Source organism: Monopterus albus, unplaced genomic scaffold, assembly GCF_001952655.1.
Source record: "Monopterus albus unplaced genomic scaffold, M_albus_1.0 scaffold9.1, whole genome shotgun sequence".
NCBI classification, from domain to species: domain Eukaryota; kingdom Metazoa; phylum Chordata; class Actinopteri; order Synbranchiformes; family Synbranchidae; genus Monopterus; species Monopterus albus.
The window spans coordinates 2,413,864-2,438,571 of record NW_018127889.1 but is presented as its reverse complement, the minus strand read 5'-3'; the positions used below and the strand labels follow the sequence as shown (position 1 = coordinate 2,438,571).

The window sequence follows — 24,708 nt, the reverse complement described above, 5'->3', positions numbered from 1 at the left end:
CGAGGCACCGTATCAGCTGACACAAGTTCGCTCGAACTAGGCTGTCACATGACTAAAGCGGTTTTGTGTTTCATGCTCCTAAATACCATTTGAAAATACCTGGATAGGTTACAGGTACATTTAATAAATCGACAGCCTTCATTGTAGTTGTTTAGACTGTCACAGAAAATGCATATTATCAGTCTCGGGGATTATTTGTGGCTAACGCAGCTACCTAAATAAAAGGTGAGTGATGTTAGCGTTAGCTATGAAACGCTCAGGGCCAAATTAAGATGTATACGTTGTTTTTGTTGGATTGTATGATGTGATGCAATGTAATGGATTTACATATTGTGTTAACATTCACTTTGCAGCTCTTCTGTTGTCTCCTATGGGTTGCGGATGTTTGGAAAGTAACTTTACAAGAATAAATGCCTCAGTCAGCGGCTATCATCAGTGGGATCCAGAGGGTGGATCTGTATGAAACCAGAGCTTGTACATAAGTTACAACTTGTTGGGTGCAAGTAGCCACCATTAATTCTGTGAATTACTTGGCAACTCTAGTGCTATACCGGTGTTGTGTCGAGATCTGTCCCCCCCGTCGAAACGTGTTTCCCCTAACCTGAACTCGATTGACTGAACGTTCACCTTATCCTAACCACAACCACAGAGGGGTAGAAACACAGTTTTAATAGATGGACCCGTTGTCCAGAAATGGAAGAAGGACGTGTCTTGCTGGGGGACACCTTCTCACTAAATATTCAGAACATATTTTCCCAGTCAGGGTATTCAAATCGTTGACATTCATCTCCATTTCGAATGGCCAAAGTCACTTTCTATAAAGAGTCATTGCTCCTGCTGAGATATGCCTTCCAGTGATGGGTTTCCCGTTACGCTGATGCAAGAATTTTTTTTCTTATTCTATGATTTTAACATTCATGAAGTCCATGGATGTATAGTGTGGGGTGGATTCTTGTAGGATTATGAGTACTTGTCAGCAAACACTAGATGGCAGCAAAAAATGTTTGTGATTATTTCCGGATCCAGGTATATCCCAGTCTTCTACCCGGTTACCATGACCTCTCTCAGTTATATGGTTTTGCATAAGGAATTGCCTTGAGAGTAATGATAGTTACGCTCTGCTTGACAAAACTACTTGTAGATATTAGTTTAGTGTTATACACACTTGATATACAGTAAATGTGTGCAGTTGAGAGTCAAGTTGTTGTGAATCTTCTTTCCTACTATCCAAATTGCATGCTGTTTTGTTTTCCCAGTGCAATGTTCTTGTAATTTCTCAAGATTACCCTAGTGTTCTGTCTGTCAGTATTAGTCACAAACATTTATACAATAGCTAAAAGCAGGAAAACATCTGTCACAGTTGCATTATCATCATTTCTAATTGAATCTCTGTCCACCCATTTTACTGAACAGTTGTAAGTGGACTGTCTTAACAATTGTGAATGACAAGAGCTCACTAGGATACTGGGAAGTGTGGAACAGAACAAAATGGCTATAATGGTTTCATACTGTACAGATACATGGTGTTCCAATTTAACGGTCTTTAGAAATCTTGCAACCCAGTATGACAAAAATAATGAGACCTAAAAGAAGTCAAATCTTAACAAGGGACATATTAAAATGTAGCCTGGTGAACAAATAGGTACATGCACTTTGTACTGTTTCTACTCCAATTCAAATGCACAGTGTGATCTCATAATGTATACGATTATATGATACACATCTACATTTGATTCCTTGTGTGTGTAATTTTACAGCCTTCAGAAAAATAAATTTCTGCTTGGACGGCTTACTGCGGAGAGGAACTAATTCATGTTAGAAGAAAAAAAGTGGGACTTGAACAATGGAATTGTGCACTGGAAAGCTGGGTTGAAATAACAGACTGTTCATGTTTGTTGAATTTTGAACACATCTTTTCCGAGACAAATTATTCTACTGTGTTCCCACAAAATTGGTTCTAGAGACTAAATCGGAACTGAAAGTCGTCCATGAGAAAGAACAAGTGTGTACTAAATAATATGCAGTCACACACATATGATGTCATCAGTATGCACTTACTAATGAAAAAAGTGATGTAGCCTACATTAAGTGCCCTTGTGATAATCTGCACCAAATGTATTGTATTATAGCCTTAAATTTATTTATTTCAGAGGTATTTTTTGGTGGGGAGCAATCAGGCACAGACCAAACACAGAGTCCTGAAGATTGACCGCACAGAACCCAAGGACCTGGTCATAATTGACGATAAGGTAAGTACAGTTTCCACTGGAGTTGGTGTAGTGCAAATGTATATGCTTATGTAATACAGTACAGTACGCCTGGGGGGAAATTGTACACTCACTCACTCACTCTGCCTATCCCAAGTGTATTGTGGATGACAGCTCCTTTTCTTCTCCACTGTTCATTAGAAGGATCAGTGAGCAGGGAGCTGATTTTGTGTGTTTGTGCTCTGGGTAATTATGATTATGATGTTTTTGTTATTACAAAGCATCCATGCATCCATGACTAAATATCCATCACTCCAAGCTTTCATTCCTGACCTTGGGAGCCGTGTTAATTTGTTTGGCGTAATGTAGAACAGCATTTTTTTTAAACAGTGTGTATACTTGAGAATGTGACAACGATTTGGAGGTGAGCAGGTTTAAAACATCATTTCTCTCAGATTGTGCCAAAGGAAAGTTGCATGGAAAAAAGTCTCACTGGCTTTGAATTAAATTATTAGTCAAAAATCAGTCCTGCACAAGCAGCAGCTTTTCTTTTGAGGAAGAAATACACTGTACTCTGTTTTCTCCTGTTGTTGCAAGATAAAATGAACAATATGAAATCTGTGCACATAAGGTAAATATACAGAAACAGCTTACCACTTTATATAAGTGCCCTATATACTGTAATTTTGTGTATTTACCTCTAGCATGTGTACAACCAGCAAGAGGTTTGGGAGTTGCTGGGCCGCTTGGACCTGGGCAACCGCACCAAAATTGGCCAAAAGGGTTCGTCGGGCCTGTCCAGGGCTGTGTCAGCCTTTGGCATCGTGGGTGAGTACAGTTCCTGCACTTTCCCCTCGTCGGCATAGCAACAACAATTGTGAGGCATGATGATGGCAACATGTACTTCTACAGCTGCGGGTGAACTGGTTTTACATTTAAATGTAGGTCATGGAAAAAAAGCATCAAATAAAAGGAACACCTGGCAGTTTAATGCAATTCACTAAAATGTAACTCTGCTATCGCCTCTACTGCTGCCATTGTGAAGCTTATAATGTTCAGTTTTCAGGTTTCAAATAATGACCATCACTGCTGTTGTCAGACGCATCAAGAAACTTTCCACATTTCTTTTTGTGGAATGTCGGCAAATTAAAAATATTTCAGTATTTTAATGCAAAAGAGTAAAGGTAAGAGGTCCCCCTTTGGGGACACAAATATCAGTGTTCCAAATCTTGTTTTACTCCAGTCAGTAGAGGTGGAGATGCAGTATTTCACCCCAGACCACAAATATTTTGTTCATGATAGCATTAGAGAAAAAGTCAGCGGCTTTCTGAAGTGTATTAGGATTCATCCTCAGGGAACCATGAATGGCTGTGCAAAGTTTTACCTTAATCCATCCAGTAGTTGTTAAGATATTTTGGATGGATGGATGTTTGGAGCCAACACACATATTGTGTTATAATATTTCTAGTCTGTACAGTAATGCAGAGTGTCATGCAGTATGGAATCTGTGCAAGGAACAGTTGGCTGTCTGCTCAGCTTAGAGCTGAAGTCACTAGACCACACTGCAGCTCTGTCTAAAAATACCTGACAGTTGCAAATGTCTTGCATTCTACTGCAGTTCATCCTCTGCGTGTGCGTGTACATGTTCATTTTTGGATAACAAAGGTACAAGCAATTGCAAACTAATATTGGCAAAGCTCTTTCAGGGCATAATCCAAGATAAAATGCAGCCTTTTAAATAAGTGATATAATAGGCCTACATTTATGATCAAATTTAGCATGATTGTTGGGACTGGTCACACTGACACAGACAGATTCTGACTTTGACATCTACATAAATAATAGACATGCTTTTCCCCCACAATATCTTAATGCCATGCTTGTTCACAAGCTGCTTTTTGAAAAAGTCAGTGTCACATGGAATAAAAATAGCAATGCAGCCATGTAGGGTACAGTGCATCCTGAGAGTCACCTTTCTAATTGCAGTATATAATGAGTACCATTATTCTAAGTATATTTTTATTCACTTTCATCTGTCAGATTTTGTCAGTCTGACCCATCTCTGGCAAGAAGATACAAAATGAACCGATGAAGAAATTGTCAGTCAGCAAAGCCACAGTTGAAACAATATTAAGTGGACTTCGGAAGGGGAGGCTTTTCTAATACAGGGTTATAGCTGGCTTATTTAGCATTTAAAAATACCTAATCTGCAAATTTGAATATATCAGCTCATTTGTAATGTGAGTTGATCAGATGAATGCCCAGTAGCTCCTTTCAGGATCTTTTTTGTCTTCACACATTTATGGATTTGATCTTGTCTTTTTGTTTTTATAACTGGCCACAAAACACAGGACGTTCCATCAGGAGAGCAGAGTTCAACTCCATTGTGTGGTGAATTTGTTTCTCTTAACAGGGTTTGTACGTTTCCTGGAGGGGTACTACATTGTGTTGATCACCAAACGCAGAAAGATGGCTGACATCGGTGGCCACGCCATCTACAAAATTGAAGACACCAGCATGATCTACATCCCCAATGACTCGGTCAGGGTTACACACCCCGATGAAGCAAGGTGCTGTCGTCTTCTCCCCCTTCCTTTTCTAGACTTATAAGGGTGCAATTTAAAATCATGTGACCCGTGTTCATTATTTTCCAGGTATAGACCATCACTGTTAACTTAATGAACAGCACCTTACCAGTGTTTTATTATTTGACTCACAATACAAAGATATGCCATTTCTGAATCTGTCTGAACTGCACAGAAAACAAATGAGTGTACTGTGTATAGTGCAGCATATTTTTTTTATTTACTGTTGTGATAAAATGACTTCATTAGGAATCACTGAATATCATATTAAAGATAAATCCATCTGGATCGGTCGGACTCTTTTTACTCTTAGATGTGACGCTGACTGAGTTTTCCTCTCATAGGTATGTGCGGATCTTTCAGAATGTGGACCTCTCCAGCAACTTCTACTTCAGGTAACATAAATCAGACACTGTTTTTGTGAATGTCTGTGCATTTTAATGCTGAATTGGATCCAGATGAAAAAGGTTCCCCAGATTTATTTTCCCCCATTGTTAAATTATTTTACCTTTGTTAATGAGGCTGCACACAGCCTAAGAGTTGATTGAATATTTTTACCTTCACCAAGGGTAGGTGTTAACGTTTCTCTGTGTTTGATGGCTGGTTGATTTGTTTGTTTGTTTGTTAACAGCATAACTCGAGGTAATGAACGGATTTAGCTGAAATGTTTGGGGAGGTAGCGTATGGCACAATTGCTTAAATATTGGTGCTGATCTGTGTCATAATTTGGACACAGGAATATGTTAAAAGATTATTAGCCACTGTGGGTGCTGGAAAGACTGACTGTATATGAGCCCCCTTGTGGATATTACTGTAAGTCTAGCAGGTCATACATTTTGGTGACAACTTAACAGTAATGTCTGGCATAAAATATAGTTCTGTCCAAGTGTGCAACATGTGGTGAAATGGTATATAACTTTATTTATGTGGTTTAGCCAATTCTTAAGTTCATTATGAGACTGTACAGGCTGTACCCATTTGAAATGACACTGCTGTTGTAACTTGCAGTTACAGCTATGACCTGAGTCACTCGCTGCAGTACAACCTGACTTTACTGCAGAGGCCGTATGACCTGTGGTTTTCAGCAGCTTCTTCCACTGAGGAAGAGGTACATACGCAGACCAAACAGGATTGCTTTGACATCTTTGAAGATGAGGGTTTGCCCACCCAAGGTAAGAGAAGTGAATCAATAGACAGGCCTTAGATTCATTTTTTTTGCTCTTTTGGCTGGAGAAAACCTTGACAGAGCACACTGTAGAAGCACCATACTCCACTTTACAATGGGAGGTGGGGGCTTGGGTTGTGGTGGGTGTTAGGATGAGAAGCCTTACAGGCTGCTGTAAGGTTGGAGAAGAGAGGAGAAGCAGGACTTGAGTGAGCAGAATGAATGGACTGTAGCCTTTATCCAGTGTAATAGTTAAAGTTCTGATGGAGGTTATTTGGCTCACAATGGCTTAGAGCAGTTACAACACAATGCCATGGGAATTAAATCCATCTTTGTTTTATCAGTTGTCTGTCTATCTGACTACTATTAATATTGATGTCAGTGTAATTGTTGTTTCTTTCCTGTTGCCATTAATGCCCAGTAAGTGTAAACTCACTGATATACTATACTTGCTGCAGTCAGGAGCTTCAGTTCTACTCTGCTATAGGTTTACCATACCTTGTTGAAGTCACTGAAGTCCACTGAAAAGTAACTCGAGTTGTGATTGATAATGTTTTCTGATTTATTGTGTGTATTGTCATGCAATAATGTAAACTTTATCCCAGTTACAGGAGCTGAATACAGAAGTTTCTAAGCATGCTTTTTTCCACAGCATGTGTCATTTCAGATAATGATGATAATCTGGTACTAACCCAGGTCAGTATAGTGATCCACAGGTTTTATGTGTTCCTACTCTTCCGCCACAGTGGTTTATGGCCTCCAGAACGAGCCGTACTATAAATACGTGTGGAATGGGAAACTGCTGGAACGGGTCAAGGACACAGTACACCATGACTGGCTCATGTACATAATCCACGGCTTTTGTGGCCAGTCTAGTATCCTTTGAACGCTTTTCAATCAGTTGTGTTAAAGCATGTCCTTTTTTTGTAACGCTAATTGTGTGTGTGTGTGTTTGTGTATTTATTTACACACATATTCAACATCAATGTTCATACACTAGTAGAAGACACAAATGTATGACACAAAAACTGTGTCCTCCTTTGTTGACGCTCCCCCTCATGTCTCTGCACCATTGTTCAGTTACTCTGTCTCTATCAGAGCACGTGGATCACACCGAGCAAGAACCTGTGATTCACCACAAAACTGTAAAGCAATTAGTGTTTACTTTGAGGCCATTAGCAAAACAAGTAGAATTACAATTAAGCAGTGGTTATCAGGTATGTAAACAATGTCACTTGCTTAATCTTCATCTGTTACCTGCTGGGAAAATGGTGCAGAAGTGTGCAGATTTAATCAGATGAGATGCATTGTTTTTCTATTTTTGGATGAAAAGATGAGGCTCGTGTTTGATGGAATGCACACATTTTTTATTAGCTTTTTATTTTATTTTTGTCTTTCATTTCAGTGCTGCAGTAGCAGTTGCTTTGTCATTTTGACTAGACACAAATTACATCCGAGGGATTTATATTAGGTGCTAAATGAATAATTTTACCTCAGTTTGAGGAGTTTTTTTTTTTCTTTTTTCATAAAGCACACTAAGCACTGTGAATTTCTTGGCTTTTTACATTTTATTCAAAAGAGTTACTCTTATTTTATTGGTATTTTTTGTTTGTTTAATGAATTAATATTTTAGCGCAAGCCTTTGTGTTTTTGTTAAAGCTTTGTTTTGTTGCAGACTAACCGTTAGCAAGTAGATAAACTAGGCACACGTGACTCTTCCACACTGTCGTCTCCTATCAGGCGGCGTGCTGCCACGGTGACATTGTGTGGGCGCTTTGAGTTTAGACAATTGCTAGAAACTGTTTGGCCTTCATTGCTGTTTGTCTGTGAGCCTGAAAGGGTCAGTGGGTACAATTAGGAAGACTCTGCAGATAGGGAAAATACAGAAATACTGTACTTTGAGTTTATCAGTGATATTACTGTAATAAAGATGCCAATGTTGTTGTAATACTTACTTTTCCACTGACTTAAGGTGAAAAATAAATCATTTGTGAAGGAGGTTCAATACAAGTGTGTGTTTGGTTTAAAATGTAACAGGGGGTTACAAAAAAGACCAATTTAATATTAAACATTAAGTCAAATTATGTCTGTGAATATAAGCTGTATGTGGGTTTCCAAACAGGGGGTTGTGTATTATCAGTGTTGTTCCTCCTTTAACTACCAATCACAGAGCTTCTGATTTATGGCCGACCTGTTCACATCACTCTCATTGCCAGACGCTCCAGCAAATTTGCCGGGACACGCTTCCTTAAAAGAGGAGCCAACTGCGAGGTACAGCGGTTGCTGAGGCAACAGGGAAGAATAGAAAGTGGGGGCAGGGCTGAGGGCCACTGTGATGTTTGAGGTGACTCAGGTTGCTCACAGGGAGTTAATTTGGCCTGCTGCTTCTTCTCTTTTTGTGTAGGTGTGTGGTGGAAGGAGGGAGGAACTTTAGGGACAGCCATACAATTGCCTCTTTCAGTTTGAACTGCTATGCTGAGATTAGTTTGGACACGTTCACATTTTTATGCATTTATTCATGCTGAGGTTCAGAGGTCATTCTTGACCTTGAAAATGGCAGCTGATCTTCTCATTAAAGTTGCTCAAAACACTTCCTGGACTTTTTGTTTTTGCAGTTTATCTCTTGAGGAATGAAATTCTCATCGGTCTTGATCATGCCCATCTGTTGATGAAGCCCATGTCGTGTGAATTGAAAGCTCTAGAACATCAACTAAACCACTGTATACATTTTCAGTATTTCTAAAAAGATCCTGAGGTGCAAAGTTCATTCTTGACCTTAAAAGCAGCAGTTTAGTGGCTGTTGTGAGCCTTTTAGTCACAAGACATGATCTCCAGCAGAACATGGACATGATTAAAATTTAGATGGCCAATTCAGCACTGAAAGGAAAAAGAATGAGAAATTTAACATCTATAGTTTCCAGACAACTTGACAAAGCGCATCTGCTGATGAACATGTGATATGATTGAAAGCTCCAGATCTGTTATTAAATGGACCTTGTGACCAGTTTCTCTTTTTATCTCTTCTTTGTGCTCTTCTTTTGTTTCCAGGGGGATGTGGCTAATGAGGTGGAGACGGAGCAGATCGTCCATGACGCTTCTGTTATGTCTTTTACGGCAGGAAGTTTCTCCTCATACGTCCAAGTGCGAGGGTCAGTCCCACTCTACTGGTCTCAGGACATTTCCACCATGATGCCAAAACCCCCCATACGATGTAAGACTGCTGTTTATATTCTGTCTTATTCAGTACCTCAGCATCCTCTTTTTTTCCCCCCCATTGTCAGAATAACTTGTTTGAGATATCAAACATCATTTCTTAAACTGTATGTGATCACAAAATTTTGTCCTGGCTTGGCTTTATCATGGAAAAGCTGCTCAGGCACCGATTTGCCCCTCTGCACAAGGACAAGTTAACAAATGAAATGGGTAACTATTTATTTATAATGCTCTGTGTCCAACATCACACATTACCCTGTAGGGACAGGAGACAAATGTAATCAGAAACACACCATTAAAATAAAGAATGGCTTTGTACTAAGGCCATTCTTCTCCACCACTGCCACAAAGATAAGAAAAATAAAGTAACAGGTGAAGGCAGGACACCCCACTATTGGATTTCATCTTTGTATCCATATTTCATTATGAGTAGGATCAAAACACAAAACCAGGGCCAGGAGGAGGTGATCAGGTCCCTAAGACTGATGACATCAGTGACTGCTGTGAGTGTGTATACACAGGAAGACACTGGTGCTTGCATGTGTACAATGCCAGTATTAAATCATAATCTATTTTCCTCCCAGTTTGCCCTTTAATTCATCCTTGGATGACATTTACCTGTGTAAGATAGAGACACTGAGCGTGTCCCCTAGATCCCTTTGTGTATCAGCTTACCTCACCATCCTGGCCCCACTTTGATCTTTAAAGACAGTCCCCATCTGACATTTCCCAACTGTTGCCTGATTTGCACCATCAGTATATCTCTGAATGTGTTTTGTTTTTTTTGTATATGTATCTACAGACAGTTTGCCTGTTGTAGTCAAAGTATGAAGCAGGACAAAATCAAAATACTCAAGTAATCTACAGATACCTCAAAACCTTTTTGTGTGTTATAATTACTGTATCAAAAAGTCTTTTATTAGCACTGTATAACTTTATAAACATACTTTATAAATGACCCTCGGATGCTGTCTCAGGCTGATCAATGTAAAATGTAACCCCTTTTCTTTGACTTTAATTAATTGCTGTGGTCAACCCACAGCAACAGGATTGATGAGAGAGGGGCTGTGTGTGCAGTTCAGGCATGTGGCACAGCAGCTGAAACTTCATTAATTAGTTACATCTTCTGAGAATGGGTAGCTGTTGCACGGAGATTCCAGGTTCAGCAAGTTCAGGCAGTGAAATCATGCTGTGCTCAGGATGAGTGCAGCACGGTGCTGGACCTCCTCACCCTCACAGTTCATTAAAGAGTCACTTTAAATGTTAAAAATTGAAAATGTTTATGCTTCTTCCTTGTGACATATGGCCTTTAAGATAGTTAGATTTCAATCTGAGATGGCAGCCGGCAGTCTATGACCTATATGTAGAAAATTCAACAGCAACAGTTGTTGTTACTCAGGACAATCCACATCCACATATCACAAAGTCTCCTGTTGTCACTGGAGGTGCTTTCTCCTTAAAACAGATCCTATGGAAACCTCCTCACCCATACCTTCCTCCCTGACTTCTTTCCACAAGGCCCCCCCTCCTTGAAAATTCTGTTAAACATGTATATTGACACACCTATTCAGAGGCTAAGAGAAAAAGAAATAATTCTGATATCTTCCAAAAAACTTTTTTCTTCCAACTAAGAGTCAATTTTAAAATTACACCGATATTATTTGTCATGGTCAATAGGGATGAGCAATTCAGTTTGACTCAGTAGGATTTTAGAGTTTTGTATTTTACACCAGTTTTGAATATCTCATTCTATTACAACCTTATCTACTATGAAGCTGACATGAAGCCTCAACAAGTCAAAGCTCAAATTACACAGTTAATTCACAATCACTACAGTTGTTAAATATATTTGATTTTGATGTAGACTACATAAAATGACATCTATTAGACAAATCTAGGTCAGCAACAGGAGAGTCAGAGCTCTGTGAGTACATTCATCGCACTTGGGATCGCCTCTGCCATGGCTGTCAGGAGTCACTGTTATAGTACATTAGAATGCAATGAGAATGTTATAGGACGTTTTCTTTGTGTTTATATAAACTCTCCATGGAGGCCTGAGGAAAGGTGGAATGGGCGAAATGATGATGAAATAGTAGGGGAGGGAAGCTATATGATGGAGAGCTCGGATTTGTTTAGTCAGTTTTCAGATGTCTGATGAACAACGGCATGATCTGACCTCTTTCATCTGATCTATCTTCTGGCTGCTGAATCTTGGTTGAAACTTTGAGCAGGGACAACCAGATGGATTGATCCGAGATTTTGAGCTACTTGGTAACACGTGATTCCCTTAATGCATTTTACAGTTAAAGCAAGTTAAAGTTCAGTCTGACTTCTCTTTCAGTGGACCAAGCGGACCCGTATGCCCATGTAGCTGCCCTACATTTTGACCAGATGCTGCAGCGGTTTGGCTCTCCTATCATCATCCTCAACCTGGTTAAGGTAACACACATGCACAGTAGTTACAGTATGGTGAGATGGTGTGTTCCTTTGGCAGTGTTTAGTACTGAAGTCCACGTCTTGGACTAGAGTCAGACCTGAGTCCTGGTTTTCAGGACTTGTGACTTGACTTGGACTTGAGCATTTGTACACGGAAGTTGGAGACTCAAACTCAGACTCACTTTTTTTTATATAAACAATGATATTTTTTGAATAAGATACTAGAATCTGTTCACCTGCACCATTCTGTATTTGGTACATGAAGTGTCCATGTCGCAGTGTGGTGATGCACTACACTGAGAACTGTGTCAGTTGTGTTCAGCGTAGACCTCGATGATTCGGACTCGGTAACTGGGGACTTGGCTCAGACTGTATTCTGACTATACTTTGGTGACTTGCACTTGACTCAGAATCGAGATTTAATGACTCAAATACACTGTTGGAGATCTCATCTTTGGTGTTTTTGGATCTTACTTAGTAGATTCACACCTCTTTAGTTTCCTCACTTATTGAAATTGCCGCCTCCATCTATTTTGTTTAAATGTCAATAAAGAAGACGAGAGACAAGAAGACAACGTACCAAAGGAAGAAATTTTCATTTAGGAATTACTGTATTTTCTGGGAAACGTCATGTTGTGTTAAATGGAAAATTGGTGGTTTACAACATCTACATTAAACATAATCAGGAACATGAACTCACTGTTTTCAGTGGAGCGACGGCAAACAAGATCGCTCTACTGGAGCGTGCTTACCTATACAGTAGTGACAGTACGGTACCTAAATAAAATATGTTGTAAAATACTGGAATTAGTTTTAGAAGACTGGCTTCTTAGTGTGAGGATTGTTTAAAATGGATCTTTGTAAATCATTGATGTGGACTTTGGGATGAAATATACCAGGCCTGTGGAATCATTCAACAGGTAGTTATCTAATAAGGACGTTTTGTGTGTATGTGTGTGTGTGTGTGTGTGTGTATCTGTTCGTTACTGCGTTTTTCCTGGTGGTAGGTGATTACTAGCAGTTGAAATGCTACCCTGAATATTCTGCCTCTGCATTGCTTCGAAAACACACAGACAGCAGAGATAAAAGGGAAGATACACACTTGCAACAACACTTATGGCTTTTCCCAACTTTACATTATGTTGCTGTAATATAAGCTTCAATCATCAAGTTAAATTTATATTCCAAAGATTTGAAAAGTTTAATACTAATGAGATGCTTTAAGGCATTTCATTCTTAAAAATGACACAATAAAGTAAACAAAAGGTTTTATGGGGTATTGTATATTGATTTTGATTTTATTCCCGTCCCTGTGTGCAAAGCTGTTATATGGTTTCATTTCTGAGCCAGTGCTCTACTGGTAGTTCTTGCTTTGACTTTTTGCATGGACACACTCGGGCCCTTAGTCGTATACATGTGGCTTGGTCTTTATGCTCATGTTTTCATTTAACACGAGAGTCGTGAGACAAGGGACCAATCGTAGACCTCAGAGGTCTGCACAAGCTGTGGCCATGTGATATTTGCAGACTGTGGGGAGTAAGGGAGGGGACCCCCAGCTTATACACTACATCCTCTCTCTCCCAGTGAAACAGAAGGAGGATGGAATTGGCACTTAACCATAAAATCATCTCTCTGTGGTGGTGACTGGGGTCCATATGGTCATGTCAACTCCACAATGGGTGCATGGTTTTGTCATGGGTTGGTGCATGTTTCAAAGTGTGTGAATTAAGAGGGGAGAGGAAGAGCACACATGACCAAGCATGTGAATCACTTTTACAACCAGTCGGCTTAGAGTCCATTTGTTTTAACTTTGGGAGATGATTTTTAAATGGCAGCAACCAACAAGCATGTCATCATCACACAAAAGGAAGTGGAGTAAACGTGAGCAAATCATTAAAAAAAAAAAAGTAAACACACCTTTTACTGTGTGATAATTGAAGTAATTTACATTACAATGTCCCATGACCAATCTCCACTTGTATGAACATGTGACTCTGTATTCATTCGTGATCTGTGACTGTACCTTCGTACACCTGCGACCTTGATAAATATTGTGGTATTTGTATGTTGGCTCATACCTGTCAACAGGACGCCTGCTTTCATAAGTACATGTGCAAATGTGGTGCACACTGGAGTCTCTCATCTGTGTCTAGAAAGTGAGTGTGCATGTGCCAGAGTGTATGACATGCTCTACTGAATGGGTGAGGAAGTGCTTTAATAATTTGACTGGTGACTGTGTTGCTTTGCTACCAGCTGCATGTGTGGATGGAGACGTGAGCTGCTAAATGATGCATCTAAGCTGATTAACATCCAGGTTAGGTAGTCAAAAGGACACAGTGAGGGGTGGAGGATTACACGAAGAAATAACTTTATAGAAAGAAAGACTGTGTGCAATTGCTTTTATTAACAAAAAAATCATTTCCCCCCCTCTGTGAATTAAGAAAAAAAAAACCTGAACTTCAGAAACAGTAAAACCAACAGAAGGCAGGCTTTTCAGAGCAGTTTGCTGTCTTTTAACTTAGTCATTCAATTCATTCTTCTTTCATTTAACAATTATTGCAGCTACTGTGCACTTGGGAGCACTCAAAGATTTAGAAATGGCTTTATATTGTTGCCATAATGTTCTATGCCTCAGCACAATTTTATCATGAAGGTTTACAGCGAGGTTCTTGGACTTGGTTGGCTTGTTTTTTGTCCCGAAGATACATAGATATGTGCCTTTTGAAACTACGTCCAATCATTTCAATTTGCCATATGTTTGCTTTGTTATTGGGGGTTATTGAGTGCAGATTGGATGGCCATTTTATCCTAAAATCACAACTATAATACCATAATTTACAATAAAATGTGCTGAAAGTGAAGGTGTCTGCTTGAACCCTTCTCTGAGGTCACCATGGTAAATGCCTGAATAGATCTGAGGTATGTGAGTGCACTAAAAGGGAATAAACATCTGTCTGGTGGTATCTGCTCAAATCATCATTGAACTTTTTTAGGCAACTGGAATTTTGTTATAACTGTACATTACCACCACCTAAATATCGGACTCTCTTAGCGCTTTGGTAATAGAGCCAGAGTCATACATGTGATATGGAGTATGTCTCTGTGTTGTGTTACAGAAACGGGAAAAGAGGAAACATGAGAAGATTTTGAGTGAAGAGCTCTACCCAGCTGTGATCAACCTAAATCAGTTCCTGCCTCCAGATCACTGCATTGACTACATCGCCTGGGACATGGCCCGCTACACCAAGAGGTTGTGACAATAATTGGCACAAGACACAAGAATTGGGTTGATTTGTTTTTTTGTTTGTTTGTTTGTTTGTTTTTTGGGAGCAAATACTAATTTGATGTTTCACTTCTCTCTTTCTCTTAGCAAGTTGTGCAACGTTCTGGACCGTCTGAGTATGATAGCGGAGAACGTGGTCAAGAGGACAGGTTTCTTTATTAATCGATCTGACTTTTACTGTCACACCCTCAGACCAGATGACAGGTGAGTGTTTTATTTATTTATTTATTTATTTATTTTATTCTACACCGCCTTGGTTGTTTCTCTCGAAAACAGAGTATAGAAACAAATCTTTTGGACCAGATTTCGAGCTTTTTTTCAGTGCCCAAAACAGACACACCTACTATTGCATAAATATGAAGCCAAAACTAAACAAACTCAGAAACTGTTCATGAGCACTCTGTGCATTTAACAGCACAGTTGTTTTACCAAGAAATAACTGGGTCAAAAAATTATGCTCCAACTATATGTGAGAAAGTGTAAGAAAAAGCAAGTTGTTTTGCCAGCGGCCATGTGCTGCACAGCAACACCATCTTCTCTGCATTTGCATATCGACATTTTTTTCTAAGAGCAAGTGTATTATTCATTTTTGTCATTATACTTTACGTACTGAGACTCGTACATTTATCAACTCTCCAGATCTGAATTCTTGATGGAAATTATGTCTGGTGGCGGTTGTGTTGTGTTATGGAGGGTTTTCTGCTAATGAGCTTAGTAAATTGCCATCCATGTACGTAATGCAGGATACGGCTCTTCCATTGTCTTAATCACTTTCATCTAACATTACCATTCTGTTACGTAACCCAGCGACTACGCCATGACCAGTATTTATTACCCCCTTTTTTTTTTTTTGCATTACCCAACTCTGTCTCACTTTCTTTGTAATACGCTCTCACTTCACACTCATGCACACAGTCCCATGTAGACTCTCAAAAAAAAAAACCCTCATAAGCTCTTATGGATTTATGGCATTCATCACATGTATAAATTAACTCATGAATAATGATGATCACAGCTTTCTTAACATTTTTTCAGATACAGTTCAACTACAGTTGCTCATTGGTCTCGGTCAGTTCACTGAGTTCATGTTGTGTAGAGATGCACTTTGCTTTAAAACTCACCCTTTAACAACTATTGGATTTTGTCTTCAGATCTCTCCCTTTTCAGCAGGTTAGAGGCTTCTGTGTCTCAGAGGGATTTTTTTCTTGCCTATTGCTGTTTTGGGAGAACACTAAAAAGAAAGTGATGAATATCATTTTGAATTGGGCAAGAAAGAAAGAACATCCAGAACCAAAGGTGGACTTTGCTCAGTGTCTAACTGTTGTTTGACTTTAAGCTGTAAAACTAAAAAAATTAGTCATCCTTTCATTTTAAAGGAGTAATCCCCAGATTTTGAGCAATACGCACCTTTTTTGCTGAGCATTTATAAGTACATTTAAAACAACAGGGGTTAACCAAAGTGCTGTACATCAATGGATATATAATGACAAATCCAAGACAAGTAAATATCAAAAATATAAAAAAATAAATCAGATTAATATCACTCTTGTATCTATAGCCAGCAGCCAGTTAGCTTGTATTGATACTGGAAACGGGGAACAGTTTTCTATATTCTAGCCTCTCACCTGTATTAAATCTTATGTTCTCAGGTGGGGAGATGTGGGTGGATCCATCACAGCCAGTGGAAGACTGCAGGTATGCCATATAGAAACCTGTTTTCACAAAATGATATAAAAACTTCAGTCCTTTGCAGCTTTTACTATGTGAAAATATAAAGGGAAAAAAAGTAGAGCAAGCAGGGACTTTTTAATCAATTGCATCATATAAGGTTGTAAACCCACATACTGTATCAGTTCATGGCACTGAGATATTTTAGCCAAGGAAACAGTTTTTGTTGCCACTGTGTTCACATTTAAGGTGCATAATGAGAAGTTTTATTAGTTTTCATTGAAACCTTGATTATGTATTCAGTGGTCTTCCTGGAATGATCTAAGCTGTTTACCATCATTTTAATTGCTCTCACTCACAGAAGGTAAATACATGGAAATAAGTTTGCTGTTGATGCTAAACAGTCTGTAGATTTAATAAGGTTGTGTCATCAAGTTTTATAAGCCTTGGTCATTGTAGACTGGTGTGTTGCGGACCAACTGTGTGGATTGTCTGGACCGGACCAATACCGCCCAGTTCATGGTGGGGAAGTGTGCACTGGCCTATCAGCTTTATGCACTCGGAATGATTGACAAGCCCAAGCTGCAGTTTGATACTGACTGTGTGAGGTAATGCTTCTTACATTATCATACACTATGTATTGCATGTACTGTATTATACGTATTGTAAGGAACAAAAAAAGAAATTTGTTTGTTGTGTGTGTTTATGCCTTATTATGTCCTTATAAAAGTTACAGTAGGAGAAAAAGTTTAATTTTAAAACAGCTGGTACAGTATGTGTGTTTTTTATCAAAATGAAAAATGATGGTCACTGTAGCTATATTTCAATATGCTGTATGTGTGTATATATAATATTGAAAACTCATGCATTTACTATCTCTTTTTACATTTAGAAGGGCTACACAAATCTAATTTGCACACACATTCCACACAGCCACACCAGTCTTTTATTCCTCACTTGCAGTTCTGTTCTGGTGCCCATATCCTAGTTCTACCTGGACACTGAAATTGCTTCATGCAGCTCTGTTTTTGTCTGAGGTCACACTGGAGAAGACCTGATCAGAATGTATGGACCTTGGAGAACAAGGCTTTGTGTTTGAATTGTTGTTGTCAGCTCTTCATGGGACCTTTTAACCAATGGGAATTGTATTCTAGCTGTACGTTAACACCCCAAAATAAGATTCTGACCGAAGGACCGCGTGCCTATTTCCTTTGTCCATTGCTTGTGTCTAAATTTGTATTTTTGTGTGGTGTGTGTGTGTGTGTGTGTGTGTGTGTACTTCAGGTGAGGAGCGGAATGAGGCCCAGGGAGACTCTCTTTCGCTGCAGTACGGCGGCTCCCAGCTGGTCCACAGGGTCAAGACCTACCGGAAGATCGCCCCGTGGACTCAGCACTCCAAAGACATCATGCAGACGCTGTCGCGCTACTACAGCAATGCTTTCTCAGGTGTGTGCTGCATTAGCCACACAACATCCTTGAGTGTCTCCTACAGACATCAATCCTGCACAAATATAATTACTAAGGGACTCGTTTTCCTGTCCATTTTATCTCAAACTTCATCCATATTATATGTGTATTCACATATACATATAGATTACACACATACAGTACATCCAGGTAATATTTATGCACTACTAGTCTTTTACAGCACAAAATTTTCCCTAATTCATGCGTTTTCTCTCTTTTAAAATTGTAACCAGGATCTAATTTTGTTTGATAGATATTACTCTCTATATTATTCATAATGCATTATCCCATTGTCTCAAAACATAATGCACACGTGTAACTTCTGTTACATGTGTGTATTGTGTCCACCCATCATCCACAACTCTTATCCTGTGATGTATGAATGAACCTCAGCCTGAAAATTACCTAGAGAAAAAGCTTTCTAGAAGGCTTTAATAATAGAACCCACTTTATTCCCCAATTATCAAATGTGACAATTGGAGCAATATGCACGTGGCTTCGCAGTTGGAGGGCGGCTTAAATGGCATCAAACTGGCCAACATACAAAACACGTGCCACATGCTGAACACACAAACACAGAGATTATCTTAGGGCGTTGACACAGTCAAACATGGCGACAAAAGGTGCACTGGGGACCTTTATACTCGTGCAGTTCGTGTTAATGTGGAGAGAACCCGCAGTTGAATGAGTTCACCTTTACTTGTATTTCATTAATTGACACCTTTGTGGTCTCTGCTGTTATTTTTGTTTTTTTGTTGTTGATTGCATAGTAGATAATTTAGTTCACTTGATATAATTGGCAGTATGTTAGGCTAACTAAACCTCGTCAAGCTCACGTAACTGAAAAGGTCTGGTGACAGATGACGGCACAGTGGGTAAACAAAACACAGGCTGAAAATTCAGTTTTTGAAACAACTGGCTCCAAAGTCAAAAAATAATTTTAACACTGGTCCACTTAGCGGCATGTTCCAGTCAGATCTCTAGATGGAGTTTTCTCATGTGGAACTTTGGCAACATGATACCAGATGGTTGTAAAATAATAATATATAAAATGTACACAGCTGAACCAGCTCCATTACAATCAATCCACAACTGAAGACTGTGAGATGCAGCTGAAAAAGATAATAGACTTTGTGTTATAATGACTTTGCAGAAGATTGGATAACACAGATATTCTGCTAAGTCAGTCAGAGGTTACTTGGCTTATTCACACCACAGATCTGATTCATGTAGAACTGCTGTTGATGATTATTTTTGTTATTATGTATTAATCTGCCAAGTATTTCCTTAATTGACTGATTAATTGTTTCGTCCATAAAAAGGCTAATGATGTATTTAGACATCTTGTTTTGTCTGATCAGTGAACAGTGTAAAACACAAAATGAATCAATTGAATATCACATCAAACTAAGAAAAACGGCAAGTAATCACAACCTGAGCTGATGCAATCTTTGGCATTGTGCATGAAAAATGTGTAACTGAAATCCCTCAGCCAAACCCTTGTTTAACAGAAGGGACAAATGATATAGAAATGTAGGGGGAAAAAAATTCACAACAACCTTTATTTTTGCCTTATGAATTATCTTTTGCCTATGTACCATTTATTACTATGTTTTGTTTTGTTTTTTTGTCATCATTGTATCCACCTGGCTCTCCAGATGCAGACAGACAAGATGCCATCAACCTGTTCCTCCAAGTCTACGAGCCATCAGAGTCCAAGCCGCACCTGTGGGAGCTGCCCACTGACTTCTACCTGCATCAGAGGAGCACCATGGCCCTCCCCCAAGACAGACGCAGGTACACACACACACACACACAAAACTACTTAATGTACATCCAGTACATGCACAATTTTAAACCTACTACCATAATTATATAAACATGCTATGCATATTTTATGTGTACAGAAATCTCCATACATGCACGACGAGATGTGACATACAGTACACACAACATCTCAATTTGTCAGTGGGAAATTTGTCACTCACAAAAGATTAGCTGCTTCACTGTGGCTTTTGAAAGGGTGTTTTTTTTTTGTTTTTTGTTTTTTTAAGTCCAGGCTGTGTAGCTCTGCCATGAATGTGAAGGTTGTTCGATTGCTTTTGTGGTCATTCTGATTAGTTGCTATTAAGCTTCCTCTTCACCTGGACAAGGGTCACATACAGTAAGCGTGTTTCATAACAGCAGAGTGTGTTTTACAAGCCAAAGAAGCTCTATCCCACATCTTGCATGTTTTGACCCATAATTAATCTGTCCTTGTCATTTGTGTGTATGTGTGTTGGCGTATCCTAGTATGAATGAACTGTCTTCATGCTTACATAAAAGTAGACCCAGTTTTATGCTGTGGGCCATTTAGTTTATGCAGCCACAATGGGCCTAGGTGGCTCAGCTATTATTCTAAGAAATGACTGGACCTGAATATATTTCAGCCACACACTCTGCTTTTGCTCTCAAATGTACCTAAGCGCACACCACACACTAAAGAATAGTTGGTGCATTCTCTCATATTGGTCATATTGAATATAGGGCTGATGTTTCCAGGAGTTTTATACGGCCCGGTATTGTGGAACGCTCTGCCATTAGATCTACGCTCTATAACTGAACTGGTTCTGTTTAAATCGGCACTGAAAACATCTCTTTTTTAAACAAGCTTTTTATGCTTAATCTCTCTAAGGCTCCTCTTGGCTTTCTATCTTATTTTAGCTTTAATCTAGCTTTTCTGAGGGTTGTCAGCCTGGACAGGAATTATGCTATAGATCGATGAATGTATGTGCCCGTCATATGTCCACTTAGCTGATTTTTATTCTGATGATTTTGGTTTTAATTTTTGATGTAGCACCTAGTGCTCTTTGAGTTGGTAGGTGCTTTATAAATAAATGTTATTATTACATTATTATTATTTTATGGTAGGTAGTCTGGATAAGCCAATTTTCATATCTAGGTTATGTGACGTCCCAGACTGCAGAATACACATCAGTCAGTGGGCAGTTTTCTGGAAGGTGCTGATGCATTTGTGTATCTGGTCTGTCTTCAGCTACACGCTGTGGTGGTCAGAAGGAATCCTGTCCTCCCTTCCTGTGGCCTTTGATGAAGGTATTTTTTCAGTATTTAATATCTGCAATATGCATAACAGAAATTCATTCATACTTTTACTATCACCTCACAAAGTTTCACACTTCACCGAGGAACTAGACAAGGATGCCCACTCTCACCATCTCTATTGGCCATTATCATTGAACTTCTAGCAGCAGACCATGCTGTCATAAATCTTCAGAACCCCACAATGAGATCTAACCTACCCTTAACTTACTGTGGCTTGTTGGTGTGTTTTAATGAGTACAGAGGAGTATGCTGCAGGCTTTGGTTACAGAGGCAAGAACTTGTAGTAGCTTACAGTACATACATTGTTGGTTTTGGTCTTTTCAAACAACATGTTTACAAAATATCACCAGATATATGCTTAATGGATATGGAGTAATGTTCTGTAATGCTTGTTTTTCCCTCTGTGTACCCGTGTGGATGCAGTCCCCTCTCAGGACACGATGAAGAAGGTCAAAGTGAAGAGAGCGAACCGCTTTGATGAGAGTATTGATATCTACACAGAATTCTTTAAACCATATGAGCTCACTTGCTTTGATGACACATTCTGCATTGCCATGGCCAATTCTACAAGGTGAATACACACAGACAAAACCCTTTAGACAAAAGGCCCGGCAATCAAACATTTTTTTTCAGTGACAAAAAAAACAAACAAAAAAACAAATGATTGTAATCCACAAGCAGAGACAAATTTTTACTTCAACATTGCTGAAATATTTTGGGCAAAATTGTAGGTTTTGTTGATGAGAAACTTCTCATTTAAAGGATATAGAATACATTCATTAGCTGTCATTGTGACGGTACAACAAATGGGTTTCCTTCTCTTTTGTTTTCATAAAGGGAATTTGTGCCCAAGACAGTCGGACTGGATCCAAGCCCATTTACAGTTCGCAAGCCAGAGGAAACAGGAAAATCAGTGCTGAGGTGAGTGCATCTAAGTCATTATACATGTCCACGTTTGTGATGTTTTGATCTAATAAATCCCATGTCACTGTGCCCTCATACATGCAGCTTCATTTGACGTCGCATTCTCAGGTAACCAAAAACAACGCTGTCCTTTTTTTCCTGACGTTGCTTAGAACACAGGCTCAAATTCACCTGTGTGTTATTGTTTTTAAATAATCATGTCTATTAGGAAACAGCTTCATACATTTTAATGTTCTGTACCCCTCAAATGTTTTACTTTAATGCGTAACGGTTTTGGAAGCCGACGTGACACATTAAAGGAAAAACCTGAATAAATGAGCGGTCTGTTCCAGGATGACAGTGCCGACATCCATACGGTATGAGGGGTCACTGACTGGTTTTAAGGAGTATGGAACTGAACACCTATGGGAGATTTTGGACCACTGTGTTAGGCAGCCTCTCCACCACCATCATCAAAAAGAGGGGGTTATCTTTTGGAAGGATAGTGTTCCTCCCTCCACTACAGTTCAGAGACTTGTAGAATCAAAGCCAAGGAGCACTGAAGCGGCTATGATGGCGCATGGTAGCCCAGCAGCTTAAAAGGATATTTACTAAACCTGTCACAAATTATCATCAGGTGTGGAAAATATTGCACCTGTCTGTATTTCTGACCTGTTGAGCACTTCACCCCCTCTTAAGCCAGTTTATGTTTCCTGTTTGAATAGTTGTAAGGCAGAGACGGCGTGGGTGTGTTTGGGTGAGGTAGATCAATGCAGCACAGGCACATCAAGTTTGCCAACATATGTCTGCTTATTTAAACGTAGAGTAGGTAGCCGTTATAATTGACCTGACTCACTGGCTCTGAACATTACCGCATCACATGTGCACACGTTGCTTACACTCACAGACACCACATCACTGTTTTCCTTCAGTACAGCGATCAGTTCATCTTTTAGCCACCTCTCTTCATCAGTTTACAGTTGCTACATGGTTGGTAAAGAAATCCAGAGATTATTTTCCAGTGAACATCTTTAACCTCCTTCTGGGGTTTCATCAGATTCTCTCAGGACTTCTGAAGTTTGCTCTTCTTCTCTATGGTCATACCTGGTGTAGCTTCACAGGGAAGCACAGGTGGCTCAATATTATCAGGTGCTCTTCTGAATGTTAAGGAGTAGTAACTCAACAAAGATGTCGTTCAGGTCTTTACACTGCAATCAAATATATTAACTTCTATAATTTGAACTAGAGCTGCAGTAATTAGCTGGTTAATTGCTTAACTGGTTGAGAGAAAAATAATCTGCAACTCTTTTCTTACTTGTTTAATAATTTGTCATTTTTCAAGTAAAAATGTTTTCTGGTTCCAGATTTCAATTTGTGAGGTTTTACTACACGTGTGTGTGGGTGTGTTGTGCTACTTGGAAGGCATCACTGGGTTTTGGGCATTTTTCACTTTATTTATGCCAATTTATAGATCAAATGTTTGACTGAGAAATTAAATGGCATGTTGAAAATAATCATTAATTGCAGCCCTGATTTGGAGAGTTGCTTGCCAACACATGGATGGGATGAAAATGCCCGATCTGATAAAGGAGAAATGCCTTTGTTTTTTACATGTAATGTATATATTGCCGCTAATTGTGTTTGTTTATTTATATGCTGATCTCTGTGCATGTGTGTGCCAATATCGGCAGCAGCAAGAGTAGTAAGGAGGAGACGCTGCTCCAGAGGAAGACTGCAGCCAGCGCACCTCCTCCCCCGAGTGAGGAGGCCATCTCCAGCACATCAGAGGACGACTCCGAGGAGGACCGCGACGATGATGGATCCGTGTCCCAGCGCTCCACCCCAGTCAAACTGTTAACAGAGTCTGGAGAGAGCTGTCGCACACAGGAGGTATGAAATCACAAAGCGCCTAAATAAACAATCCCTGCAAATGTGTACAAATGTACACATCAAGGAAACACATTTAACACTGCACCACTGAGGACACAGTTTATGTACTGTAAAATCATATTTAAAACCCTTCAAGAAGGAATTCTAATGACAGGTCAGGCAAAATCAAGATTTGTATCACTCTAAAGCATTATTGTTTAATGTGGAGGAAAAGCAACAGCTAATCAAATGAGATCCTCTAAAGACTTTTTGTAATGTTTCCTCAGGTAGATGTCAACAGTTCAGGCAGAGTTAAAGCCATCTGTTTGTGTTTTGGGCCTGAAGAGCATTTTGCATTCCAATTTGAGTATGTCACCCTGTGTTGTATTTTCTCCGTACCTATTTCTCCCACAAGAAATTAGCTGTGTCTCTGTTTGCGTCACTTGGAAGTAAAGACGTCAGCTCAGTCAGCCTCAGTGACAAGGTCTTCCAGGGCAGAGGGCTTAAAAATTTCATTTTGTGTTAATGTTGACTAAGGGAGCATAAAATAAGATGTGCTTTTTGCCATTATTCTTTTTTCTCTTAGGAAAGGAACCTAGTTCTGTATGCATACCATGCAGAAAGCATTTTGGTAACTAGAGTTACAGCTTTGTGGTTGCATGCCTCCCACCAACCAGTCAAATTCACTGGAATGGGACAGAAGTGAGGTCATTGACTTTGACCTTTGACCACCAATATTTTAATCAGTTCATCCTTTAATTCAAGTGGACATTTGTGCCAAATTTGAAGAAATTTGCTCAAGGCATTCCT

The 24,708-nt window shown here is 39.4% G+C and overlaps 1 protein-coding gene across 1 annotated transcript in view; it reads left to right on the top strand.

Moving 5' to 3' along the window:
* The first annotated feature begins 133 nt into the window (after nucleotides 1-133).
* Nucleotides 134-24,708, top strand: part of fig4a (FIG4 phosphoinositide 5-phosphatase a) — a 32,638-nt gene continuing 8,063 nt past the window's right edge. The window contains 21 exon segments of the mRNA XM_020589624.1: nucleotides 134-225; nucleotides 354-473; nucleotides 2,151-2,249; nucleotides 2,912-3,035; nucleotides 4,621-4,777; nucleotides 5,137-5,187; nucleotides 5,801-5,964; nucleotides 6,704-6,832; nucleotides 8,128-8,228; nucleotides 9,006-9,168; nucleotides 11,512-11,609; nucleotides 14,723-14,856; nucleotides 14,977-15,093; nucleotides 16,539-16,584; nucleotides 17,017-17,170; nucleotides 17,842-18,003; nucleotides 19,683-19,821; nucleotides 21,059-21,117; nucleotides 21,550-21,697; nucleotides 21,964-22,047; nucleotides 23,721-23,919. Coding sequence (XP_020445280.1) covers nucleotides 411-473; nucleotides 2,151-2,249; nucleotides 2,912-3,035; nucleotides 4,621-4,777; nucleotides 5,137-5,187; nucleotides 5,801-5,964; nucleotides 6,704-6,832; nucleotides 8,128-8,228; nucleotides 9,006-9,168; nucleotides 11,512-11,609; nucleotides 14,723-14,856; nucleotides 14,977-15,093; nucleotides 16,539-16,584; nucleotides 17,017-17,170; nucleotides 17,842-18,003; nucleotides 19,683-19,821; nucleotides 21,059-21,117; nucleotides 21,550-21,697; nucleotides 21,964-22,047; nucleotides 23,721-23,919 — 2,391 coding nt within the window. The 5' untranslated portion in view covers nucleotides 134-225; nucleotides 354-410.